The 13,454-nt window shown below is 38.2% G+C and overlaps 1 protein-coding gene across 1 annotated transcript; it reads left to right on the plus strand.

The window, feature by feature from the left end:
* Positions 1–5,280: 5,280 nt before the first annotated feature.
* Positions 5,281–7,855, plus strand: id4 (inhibitor of DNA binding 4). The gene is made up of 3 exons (XM_058054029.2): positions 5,281–5,828; positions 6,278–6,345; positions 6,731–7,855. Exons 1-2 carry the CDS (start codon positions 5,451–5,453, stop codon positions 6,323–6,325), a joined length of 426 nt encoding a protein of 141 aa, XP_057910012.2. The 5' UTR covers positions 5,281–5,450; the 3' UTR covers positions 6,326–6,345; positions 6,731–7,855.
* Positions 7,856–13,454: the final 5,599 nt, after the last annotated feature.

Genomic DNA, 13,454 nt, shown 5'->3' on the forward strand with positions numbered 1-13,454 from the left:
TGCAAAAAAAAGCAATAATTGAACATTTAACATCACTTTTACCTTGATTGAATACCCTATTGACAATGACGGAATTATTTTTTTAATTAAATGGTGTTTCTCACATTCTTTACTAAACTGCACTTTTTTCATGGTGCTTTATTTTGCAGCTGTAATCAATAAAAAATAAAAACTTGAAGGTTCTGTTTTTGATACAACTCTTCTAGTAGATCATAGATGTACGTATTATACAGGAGTACCCAGTCAAGTGGCCAGTGAGTGTATATGGCTTTTTTTCTTGAGTAGGCACTTAATATATCTCATATAAATGTGCAGATAAAGGTTTAGGTTTAAACAACAGCTGTACTGCAATATACAGTACATTGGTGCACCTGTTGTTGCTTACACACACACACACACACACACACACACACATTGGATACACACTTAAAACATATGGAGAAGAGCCACACGCCAATCAAATATCAGTGTAAACCTACATGTTGTTGGCTTTGCAAAGTTTGTAGTGCAAACAACATCCAGCAGCATGAAGTGGACATGCAAAACATCAGCTCGGAAATGTTTGGTGTGGCTACAGTGGGAACTGTCAAACTGAAAGTACCAACTATGGAAAGAAAAAATAACTCTCAATAGCCGTGTTTATCGTCGAATATTGATTTGATTTTAATATAAATCATATCTTGTCAATTTCTCACAAAATTGCCCATTTGGAATTTGAAAGAATGATGTACTATACATATCACTATATTGACAGTTACTATGGTACCCATTATGGTATGTCATTTTATGGTCATATCACCTCGTACTTCGGTACAGGGCTAACAAAATTTTAACATTTAAAAATAAAAAAAAAACCTTAAACCATATGCGGAAAGCAGGAAGTGAACAAATGTAACAGTTACTGATTTTAAAAGTACCAGATGGAGGGGTAGGATTTAATAAGCTTTGCTTCTTCCTACTCCTTTTGGACATGTGGAACTGTGAACTGATTATGGGATGCATTCAATTGTAATCTGATGCATGTTCATTTTATTTCTATTTTAGTCTATTTCAGTTTAACGGCTGTTTGCAATACATTGCTTACTCCCATTTGTCTCACTCACATTTCTTCTTTTCTCATTTCTTAAGCTCTAACACTGCAAAATGTAAATTCTTTTCAATAGAAAACCTATATTCAACACTTAAATGTCACCAGATTATGCTGGGAAAAACGACACTGTAGCATTGAATAGAACTATTCAATCTATTATAGAGCATATGACTTGTAACACTCCGAACATAGCATTTGTGTTTGTTTGCAAATAGGTGTGGATGCAAGCATGTGTGTGGACAGTTACTCAGGTTGCACAATGTAAACAGTGGATGCACCTGTGTAAATGACGCGGAGGGAACTTGTGGGTTAAGCTGGTGGGGCCACCAGGGACTGAGGCATGTTGTGCAAACTATATCATAAGGAGAGAGGCGCAACCCATCGCTACCACAGCTGAGCCCGCTGACACTGAGAGATGTTGGCTCAGATGGTACCGGTCGCTTATACACACACTTGATGAACTGAATAGAAGCACTGTTGTAGTACAAAAAGTAGATGGCATGTCATAGGTACACAAGATCTGACAACCTGTTTCACTCCAAAAGTTTCCAGATCACGACCGGCTATTGATTCGCTTTAACCTTGCGTGACTTTCTGTCACTTCCTGTTGAAGGGAGCAAATGTTTACTGCCTGAGCTGCATTTGATATGTGAAATTTTGACTTGTCACATCGAATTTTGTGAAATATATATTCATTAATAAATCATTCTGTATTTTAGATTAGATTAGATTAGATTAGATTAGATTAGATTAGATTAGATTAGATTAGATTAGATTAGATTAGATTAGATTAGATTAGATTAGATTAGATTAGATTCAACTTTATTGTTATTGCTCATGTCACTTGTACAGGGCAACAAAATGCAGTTAGCATCCAACCAGAAGTGCAAATTTATAAATACCTTATTAGTAAGTAAATGTAGAAATAGATAGATCTATGTACAAACTATAACAGGCTATGATACAGTGTGGATATATACAGGGGTATAAATGACTATAATATGGCTATTTGAAGATTATACAGATTATAAACAGTATACACAGTAGGAATGTGACAATATATAATAACAGTAATATGTACAGTAATGCAATGAAGTGACTATGATACAGTTTTGTGGTTGAATATGCTTGATTTGTCATTTTTTTTTAATACTTTTGCCTAAAATTAGCACTTTCAAGCATTAAAATGGCTAAATTAAGTAAAATAAAAATACTGTATCTATCCATCTTTTTCTATGCCGCTTATCCTCACTAGGGTTGTGAGTATGCTGGAGCTTATCCCAGCTGACTCCGTGCAAGAGGACTTAGTTGTCATCCAATCACAGGGCACATATAGACAAACAACCATTCACACTCAAATTCATACCTATGGACAATTTGGAGTCGCTAATTAACCTAGCATGTTTTTGGAATGTGGGAGGAGTCCCCGAGAAAACCCACACACACAATAAAAGGCAGAAGATGGATGAATTAATGTATAAATAAATTTTGGACTTTGAGTTCTGTCTACAAACAGCATCACAACAAACGGGCTTATGTGATAATAAGTCTCCAGTTACCAAGTTCCAGTCCCAAGTCAGCACAGCAATAAACCTTTGGGGAAGTACAGCCAGAAGAGTCATAATTAAAGAAGCACCAGAGAGCAAATAGAAGACAACAAGATAAAACACACATCTTCACGCCTTCTTGTTGGACTGCAGATTTTAAACCTGAGTTGGATGTCCACAATTGGCAATAATAGGCTATAAAAAGGCTGTACACTTTGTGCACATTCCAACAATACACACATGTGTCACATCCATTGCCAAGGTTACTGAAATGATACCAACCACATACAGTATTCTTAAACAAAATAGAAAGCCAAGGTTACACTGAAGCCTGGTAAAAGCAACATCTCGAACAAGTAGACTTAATCATGAACTGACAGCTTCATCCATTTATCTGCTATTCTAACGCTTGTAGTCATTACTGTGAACTGGAGCCTAACTGGAGCCAAACTGGAGCCTATCCCAGCTGATTGAAGGGGTGAGGTGGGATAGATCCACAAGTTAATCCCACATTTTAAAAAAAAGCATTATGTTGAACCAACTTGAAACAATCATTTCAGTTGGTATTGGCTTCATTCACATGAACACACAAGTGTTTAATTGTGTTTAATTGAAATATTTACTTAATTTATTTAATTTATATTAATATTTAAAAAATGTAATTATACTTTAAAAATTATAATCAATATTTACTTTATTTATTAAATTTTATTATTTAATTGAAATGTTTACTGTTTGTATCTGCCACGATCAATTCCTCCAAATAAATACTCCTTCACACCAACGTTCCTTCTCCTTATGACAACAACATTCATTCACATTATATCAATTTCTGCAAGATTCCCCATTATTATTGGTCAATTCCGTAATTGCATCCCCAATTCCATTCCACTTCAAATTCATAGGACCCTACCAAAATGAAAACGACGTCCAACCCTGTTTATTAACATCCCAAGATGCCCAGATTCCAGGGAATTTCACCACAAAACCTGTTTTCCCGATGTATCTCTTATATGATAAATGCTTCTTACCTGCACTGCGTTTTCACTTGTCCGCTATCTGCTTTTATGGCACATCTCAGTCCGCCTGTTTTTCAGGTCCTGTTGGGTCCTGTTGACCACGTTCACACTTGACCAAACAAACCAGACTAGCAGCCCAAATTGGTGCAACTTTGTTTAAAATAGAATAACAAGTGTGAACGCAGCCACAGGATGTCTTGGTCCACCTGTTTGGTCCTGGGCAGTATTCACAAACCAACTGTACTAGCAGAGCAAATGGACTCTAGCTAATTTTAACCACACCAAAAATGACAAGTGAACGCAACCTTAAGTGGTCTCGGTTAGCATTTTTGGTCTGGTGTTGTTTTGAGTTTTGATACAAATGGAAATAGAGGCGAGCAAAGCTAAGCGAAAAGCTAATAAAGTGGAGGCAGTGTGACCAACGCAACACAAGACGTTTTTAACTTGCCAAATGCACCGTGTACATACATCAGGGATGGGCAAATATTTTGACTTGTTGACCGCATTGAGTTAACAAAATTGCCCGGGGGGGCAGAACATATATTTAACACACACACACTATTTTATGCTTATAATTTTCCTTGAATTATTTGTGTAATTTAATCTGTAAAAGTATTCTTTGAACATCAGACCACATCAAACTATGTAATTTAATTTTTCAGTTTTGTTGTTTTTTTTATACTAAATATGACATCCGACTTGTAAGTCATGTTGCCAGTTTCTATGTTAAAAGTTGAAATACTTAGAAAGCAGCTGGCGGGTGGTCCGCATGTGGCCCCCGGGCCATAGTTTGTGCACCCCTGGTGTACATGGTCACTAGCCAATCACAAAGCGTGAAGAGTGAATACATGATGAGCATTTTCTTTAAACATGAATGCGGATAATTACGTAATGTATGATTTGCACGTCGAGTGGTTAGCACGCAGACCTTACAGCTAGGAGACCAGGGTTCAATTCCACCCTCAGGCATCTCTGTATGGAGTTTGCATGTTCTCCCCGTGCATGCGTGGGTTTTCTCCGGGTACTCCGGTTTCCTCCCACATTCCAAAAACATGCTAGGTAAATTAGCGACTCCAAATTGTCCATAGGTATGAATGTGAGTGTGAATGGTTGTTTGTCTATATGTGCCCTGTGATTGGCTGGCTGGCGACGAGTCCAGGGTTTACTCCGCCTCTCACCTGAAGACAGCTGGGATAGGCTCCAGCGCCCCCTCGTGAGGATAAGCGGGGGTTGCGGGGGTTCACCCTCTGTGTTGACATGAGCATGTTTTTAAAAACACGAATGCGGATAATTACGTAATAATTACTGTGTTGACACGTGACTAAATGAAACATACTAGTAAAGCAAATTGGCTGTTGTCTATTTAAAGTGAAAGTAAAATCGGAATGCATTCTTCAGTATCCCAAAAAAAATGTTTGTCCCCGAGCCACAGGTTGGACACCCCTGCTGAAGGAACTACATATATAACAGCAGAGATAATTCTTCCTGCTGGATTTTAGTACAGGTAAATATTTGAAATGTGTCTCACACACTCCAAAGAGTGGGAGACACGCCTTTTCCTCTTCTCCCCAGTGGGGTCAGTGTGCAGGCTTGGCGCCTCCCCTCTCCTCTATAAATGTGCACAATCTACTCCTTGTGAGCACTCGGAGCCCGATCCTGATCGCACACCACAAAGGGGAATGTGGACACACTAGAATCGAATTCCCTTGTAAAAATATTTCCAACGTGGTGTCTTTTTAGAAGTGCAATTTATCCGCAGTGTCATTGTTTTGGTTTTTTTTTTTTTAATTCACGATGAAGGCTGTTCCTCCCGTCCACCCCCAGGACTCCTCCTCCAGCAGCAGGGAGCTCTCCCTCCAACATATGCCCAAGCACAGCTTGCACATCTCCCGGTCCAAGATGGAAGAGGAGGAGCGGTGCTGTTTGCAGTACGACATGAACGACTGCTACAGCCGACTGAAGCGCCTGGTGCCGACCATACCGCAGGATAAGAAAGTCAGCAAAGTGGAGATCCTCCAACATGTCATTGACTACATCCTGGACCTGCAGTTGGCCCTGGAGACGCACCCTTCTCTGCACAAACAAGCCCCTCAGCGGCACGGAACCTGCGCTCCCCCTGCGTCCAACCCCGGCCGAACGCCGCTCACGGTGCTCAACACCGAGCGCCACCAGGTACCGTTTGTTTACCGGTGGAGGTTATTATTCCTTTTTCCGTTATTTACTACCCTTAGACGCTCGCCAGCAGACAAAGCACATCAGCTCCGTCATGTGTAATTCGCCCTGTCTTGTGTTTAGCACATGTATGTGCAAACTGCAGCGACCCATACGTGTAGAATCTTGCAAGAAGAAAGCGCATTTGTCGTGTGCGGATTGCGCACTTGATTGCGGTGTTTATAATTTGCATGATAATGATGATGATGTGCTTTGAGGCCCATCTCATCGCACTGCTACTCAAGTAAATCAGCCTGCAGTCTCCTCTGTGCAAAAAGGTCAATTTATTATTCAGTTGGACACAAAACAATTTAAAAAAAAAATTTTTTTTTTTTGCTTGTCTGCTTTACTTATTTTTATCCACTACATGTACTGAACATAATGTTATATTTCCTTTTTTTTTCTTCTAGAGGACATCAATTGTCAAAAAACCTGAGGACTCAATTTTATGCCGCTGAGACACATAAGCACCGCAATGGTAAGTTTTTAAAAATTCATATACATACCGAAACAATCATATATTAATGGTGTAAATGTAGGCCAGTGCATGCAAAAGAAAGAATCAGGCCTCACTTTGGCCTCTGTTTGAATTTTGTCACTTTCTTCTCGGTTAAAGTCAAACAGCAGTACAAAGTGTGCGTAAGGGTGGGGTACATATCCGGGGGGGGGGTGGTGTGTGACGGTCCGTTAGATAGCCATCAGTCTTCAATCCGACAACCTGAGAGAAACGATGTGGATGTGATTTGGACCTGGTTTGTTTTGGCTTGTTGGTCAAGCACGACCTCTGTTGTTTCGGTGGCGCCACTCAGTCTGGAGCTCAGCAGCTCACCCCACCCCACCAAATCTATTTATCCCCTCCACAGGTGTGCAGGCTGCACAGAGCCTGCTCCAAAAGCCAGCAAAGCTTCGCCAGGGACTCACAGCCAACTGGAGGCACAATCACAACAAAATTTGGAAACCACTGGAAGGAAGTAAACTCGCATATAATGAACATTTTTTTTTCTTCCATAGAGCATGGAATTTGCATAAGACCCCTTATTTGTCCCTGTTCGACCACATTTTTCTTTTTGGTAATGAAGGAAATATTTTTAACCCAAATTATGAATGATTATTTTTTTTTTTGTGAAAAAAGCGAGTCCAGTTTAAAGCTTTACTGAACTGCAAAAGTTGTTGTACATTTCTTGTAGACATCTATTGTTTAAAATAGATGATTTGTGTCGGGATCTTAAAATATTTGATATTGTAAAAAAAAAAAAAGGACAATTCAATTTGAAAACCATTTAGATTGTACATAAAGAGAAATAAATGATCTATGGAAAAATAATGTATGTTAAAGGGATACATATATACTTCGAATAGACTATTGTAATTATTCAGATATTTTTATTAAAACCTTTTTTGTCGTTTTGTAAATATTGTGTTTCCACTTTGAAGTCTTTAGTCAATGAATGTGTTTTTTGTCCTCTCACAATGATATCAGTTCACTTTGCAAATATGAATATGTAGCATGTCGGGCTCATTGAAGAGATGTCAAACGTGCACTGAAGCAGGCCTCACTTTGTAGATAAGCTTATTTGCTCACTTGTTTTTATACTCACTAACGATGACTTTGACCCATTTGGGGCAATAGGCCACTCTGCTGCTTGATGTTTGTTTGTTTTTTTTTTTTTTTTAATAAAAATGCCTGATTTAATTATGCTACAAAGCACTGTCCGCAGAAACTGTAACAGTGTTTACAATGTAATACCTAAAAATGCATTTTTAGTGACTTGACGTGTTTGTCGGCGAACAAAAAAGTGATTTGATTTGAGTTCATTGAAAGAAAAATGAGCTTTTACATTTCATGACATGAAACACCGACTTTACCTCGCCACACTCCTGCCAGAGTGGGAGGGCACATGTACGCCACTGTCAGCTGCACGGTTGGAATTGATCTTCGCTGGCTTGTGAGGAGTTGTCAAAACAATTAAAGTTGCCAGGAAGAAGTATGTCGTCTCGTGTTTTCTCATTGTTTTGTTTGTCACGTGAAGGCTAAAGAGGGAGGTGTGCAAACGTACCAGTCCTAGCTAATACAAAAAAGTAATACATTACTATTCAAATCTAGTGTGTTCCTGTGGTTAGACAGTCCATCCTTGTCACATTATGGTTTGAATTTTCATTATTTCAAACATATATTAAGTGATAAATTATGCTGTGCATCATATCACCTCGTACTTCGGTACGAGGTACATTATGTAAAAAAAAAAAAAAAAACTTAAACTGTATTATGGAAAGCAGGAAGTGAACAAATGTAACAGTTACTGATTGTAAAAGTACCAGGTGGAGGGGTAGGATTTAATAAGCTTTGCTTCTTCCTACTCCTTTTGGACATGTGGAACTGGCAACTGATTATGTGATGCATTCAATTGTAATCTGATGCATGTTCAAATGAAATAAAACCATTACCATTACCAAATATGGCCTACTGGCAAAAACAAAAGTATTTTCAAGCATAAAAATGTCCATCCATCCATTCATAAACTGCGGTCGAGAGGCAGAATAAACCCTGGACTGGTCGCTAGCCAATCGCCGGGGCACATACTGTATAGACAAAAAATTATTTACATTCACATTCATACACATGGACAATTTAAAATCGCACTTAACCTAGCATTTTGTTTTGAATGTGGGGTGGGGGGGGTGAAGTAAAAATGTCAAAATTAACTAAATCATAAATATAACACATGAAGAAGACGCATTCTACTGCTGGAGCCTATCCCAGCTGTCTTCGGACAAGAAGCGGGGTACACCCTGGACTGGTCGCCAGCCAATCACAGGGCACATATAGACAAACAACCATTCACACTCACATTCACACCTATGGACAATCAGGAGTCGCCAATTAACCTAGCATGCATGTTGACGCATTCAAATTGTGATATGCTGTTAAATGATGTTAGAAGGTCGAAACTTGATTGCAGGAACAACAGGCTTTTATTGCAGGTTTGAATATCTCATCCCAATCCTGTGCACACACATATATTACTCTTTATGGAAAGAAACAGTGCAACCATGTGAGGCCTTGATACGTTTATACGTATGCAGGATGAAGTAGATATTCCATTACGGTGTCTATATCAGTGTAAAAATCAGGCAGTACTTTGGTCATGTGACGAGCATACAGATTATGGTATGGGTCCTTTCTTTGTGTTTTTATGATGTGTTTTATATGTGTACTTATGTGTTTTATTTGAACAATGTTTTTAAATAAAAGATAAGCGGGTCGCATGCACTATAACTCATCAAACTGACGTGCTTCTGTTTCACGCCATTCCACACTTCCTGGCTTTGATTAATGACATGCAGAATCATCCAAAATGGTCTGTGTATTAAACTGGTTTTAAAAGATAGCATCTGCTACTGCATATTTAAATGGCAGTTAAGTGATGCGTAATTATCATCATTCAGCACTACTAGATACTGTACATTTATATTCTTGGCTTTACGAAAATGTACCCTTTGAATATCAATGAAGACACACGTTGGTACACAAACCTGTCAACATTTGCATTTGAAAAATTTAATGAAATTATTTTCAGGAAAATAAGATAAAGACGCTGGGGTATGTACCATGTTTTTGGAATGTGGGAGAGCATAGGGACTTATTTATGTTTTATTTTTTTTTATTATGTCCATTACATTGTGTAATACAAGTGTAAAAGTGACTACAGCTTTGAACTGACCAGTGTGTTTGTACATGTTATTTCATGTATAGAGGGCTCTAATAATGTTAAAAAAACTGTATTTAGAGGGTCGTGAGCAGGTTTTTTTTATGCTCTAAATGCGAAAATATTTAATTCATAAATAAGGAATCCGACTTTCGGTCGGGTCTAGAACCGCAATAAACGAGAAATTATTGTACATTCACAATCAGAACACCTGCACAATCTATTTTAGTCTCTTCGGGTTGATGTCAGATTGTTGCATCACAGGTTTACACCTATGGCGTCAGAAATCCACCACCTCTAAAAGGCTAAAGGTGTTTTTACAGACATGGGGAGAAAGACTTACACCAGAAGGAGAGAAGTGTGGGAGACCAGAGACCACTGTTGGCAAGATTATTCAAAAACAGACGGAAAAACAAGCATCCCTCTCTTGAGCTCTTTGAATCTGTGATTCTCAGAAAGGTGAAGGATCGGTCCAGAATCACACCGGGGGAGTTTGGTAATGATCTCAAGGGAGCTGGGATCACAGTCTCGTAATTGCACAACACTCTGTGACGCAAAAGACATAAAACGAGGATGATTGCTGCTTTGAATGAACCTTGGCTATACGTTAAAGAGCAATAACAAGTTAAGCTGAGCTGTCTCATTTCCTTCTATTGCTGATTTAACTCCACATTATGGCGTTCCATGGGGGCCTATATCCCTGTGTGTTAATCACTACTCTTCCTGGCGGTCCCAGAAATATATGGCGACCGCTTATGTCTTGCATAACATTTATTATTTACTTGAATTGTATGCACAATATTAATAATTTGATTTAAGTTTTATTTTATTTTAGCATGTATGTTAATACGCAAATTACCCAAAGTGGCACCTTCATTTTTCTCTGTCATTTACATAGTTGACGAATGACAAATATAAAAATATCTGAAATTTAACATACACTTAATTTTTCCCAAGAAAATGAATACTTCATGGATTCGTTGTCAGATTTGGATAAAAACGTGCCGCCCTGCTCCACTTCCAAACATGTACCAGATGTAAGTTTTTTATTGATGCCTCATTAATCACAATTATATTTTCCAAATTCATATTACTTATGATAATTGATGCACAATTATTTCTTCATTTGGGTTGCGTTTGAATTGATGATTTGACACGTCATGTTTTTATTTATGAGAGGAAAATAAGAAGAAACAATAATCCCACTGCGAATGATTCATTTTAATTACCCAACCTCCGATGATGCTTTAGATTGGTGATGCAGGATGTGAGAGATGCACCACAGAGGGGGAATTGAACCGACAGGGCCTGCTTAGACACTCGCTTTTTTTTTTTTCCTTTGACGTCAATATTGTTTAAAGCACCCTAGTGACACTGAGCTATAAAACACTACAATATAATTTGCATACTGTATTCATAACCTGCGTCCAACTGCTTGTTTTCTTGGTATTATCCAAAAATATGACTTAGGTCAACTTTGAGACTCTTTATTAAAAGTTTGAGTCACAGGAAAAAGTGTTTATGTGTCCGTTTTACTATTATCGTTGTCATCAATCAGCTTTTTCCTGCTTGACAACAAATGGATCCAAGGACGGAAGGAAGAATGATGTGAGGAATTTAAAAGGGAAGAGACTGAAAAACCAAAGGAGGATGTGGCATCAGCGGTGCCAATCGAGGCTCCCAGGAGACGGGCGGTGAATTACAGAAATGAGATCTCAGATAAATGCCAAGCTTCTTTAAATAGCAGAGAGAATGGCTGCATGCCCCTGGAGAACTCAGAGATTAGAGAGGGGAAACCACAAGTCTGCCAAGTCCCCGAAAGATTGGTGTGTGTGTGTATGTGTGTGTGTGTGTGTGTGTGATGAGGTGGCCAACAGCCATGTCACAGAACATGACCCGAAGGTGCCGCCATCAGACAGCCAATATGGCACGCTAAATACTGCCGCTCCATCAGGGCGGATGCAGCGCAACCGCCTCCAATCCAACAGGTTTTTGCTCACCTAATGAGCCTAATTAATGAGAATTCATTCACAATTTTTTATCCCACAGACATAACGAGGTGACAGTAATATATTGAAATGCATAGAAGAAATATGGAAAGGATGAAAAATAAACATAACTCATAACTCGCAATTTAAAAAAATATTCAAATCCTCTACAATAAAAATGCAAAATAAAATTATATTTAATATTTTCTCGAAAATCTGATGAGGCAACAGAAAAATTCCCTCGCACTAAATTGTCTTTGTGAGCAAACAGCCAGAAAATGATTTCAGCAACTGCCTGAGGGGAAAGTACATCAAACCAAACAGAAATCACATTGGAGTCACAGATGACAAATGAAGACCTTAAATAACTGCATTACAGAAATAGAAAAAAATTAATTTCGGCTGCTGTGCAATATTTCAGTCTCTCAAGAGCATGCGTGTGGATTAACAAATGTCTTTTGACATAGACAATTTAAAATTTCATAAGGAATGACATATTTGTATTTGCATTGCAGTGTATTCCAGTGTTTTACCTGCACAATTTGTAAATATAACCCACCATGGAGCCAAAAAAAGTCACAAGTGCCAAGAATTTTAATACAGAAGGTGACAAAAACCTTATTGAATTCAATCTTGTCCAGATAATATCAGAAATCCGCATCAACAATAAATTCCATCCATTTGTTATTTAGAATTATTTGACATTGCAAGTAACTTTGGAGGCCACAACAGAAAGCCATGTTATTATTAGGATCATAAACCATTACCATTATTATTATTATTATAATAAGAGATTACACATTTCAGGAGAAATTTGAATGCATTCACATGTGTGCATGTAGGCGCAAACGCGTGCACATGCACAGTTTAGTTCCAAATGTGAAAATTATAAATAGTGGTGTTATATTTCTGTATTGTTATTTTCATGTCTTATTTTCATGCCTTATTTATGTCTTAAATGGCTTATTTTCACTGATTATAACTACTACATTGGGCAATATGAGTGTAAAAATGACTATAGGGGTGTTATTTCATGTCCAGAGAGCTCTAATAATACTAGGGATCGTAAAAAAAAAAAAATCTGATGAAAGATGAGAGTCTAAACTTTCTTTTGGTGTTTATCGTGACTATATAACCTTAGAACACAATATTCTGTGTGCCTTGAAAAATCTGTCAAATTCATCAAAAATGGCCGGTATCAAGAGGGATGTCTTTTGACTTAATGAAATGATTTGACTGCAATGTGATGGTTTTCTTATGTTTCTGTTTTTGTCAGATCTTTCGGAATGAATTAATAACTAAACTGAGGTTCCACTGTATCGTTGGTAATGATGCCATGGCGTCAAAACAACACCAAAAACCCCATTTGATTATATCCATATATACCTAACAAGTTGTCAAAATATTGACTATATGCTGTTTAATACAGGAATATTGCTTCTAAATTGAATGATTAATGTTTTCCGATGAGCACAAATCAAAAGGCACATGGCGCGACAAAAAAGACTGAGTAGAAATTGGATCCATAAGAAACGACACGTTGAAATGAAAGAAAATATGCACGTCTGATCCCGCCATATGTTTCCATATAGACATCAAGCCATCGATTAGGGGAGTGTTGTCATCTAGTTGGCACCCATTAGTCCGCCAGCTTTGGCACGCAGTCAACAACTAATTCACATGCTAATGTTTTCCAGATCAGGTCTCGCCCCCCCAAAATGCTTCCCTTTATTGACTTGATTTCATGATTGGGCAAATGGCCACTTCAATATCACAGACGCATGTTTGTGTTTGGCTCCGAGTATGCATTGGCAAGGCCTCATTTGTGGAGAGGTGGAAGATTCCCAAGCTTATGAATAAACAACAACAATCATTTACATAAACAATAACAT

Source organism: Doryrhamphus excisus, linkage group LG5 (assembly GCF_037039965.1).
Source record: "Doryrhamphus excisus strain RoL-2023G ecotype Guam linkage group LG5, RoL_Dexc_Guam_v1.1, whole genome shotgun sequence".
In the NCBI taxonomy this organism is placed as follows: Eukaryota; Metazoa; Chordata; class Actinopteri; order Syngnathiformes; family Syngnathidae; genus Doryrhamphus; species Doryrhamphus excisus.

Bases quoted from the DNA above. Each gene is read 5' to 3' on its own strand.
- id4 (XM_058054029.2), top strand. From the start codon at position 5,451: ATGAAGGCTGTTCCTCCCGTCCACCCCCAGGACTCCTCCTCCAGCAGC. The intron at 5,829-6,277 runs GTACCGTTTGTT...TTTTTCTTCTAG, and splicing joins TCAACACCGAGCGCCACCAG to AGGACATCAATTGTCAAAAA.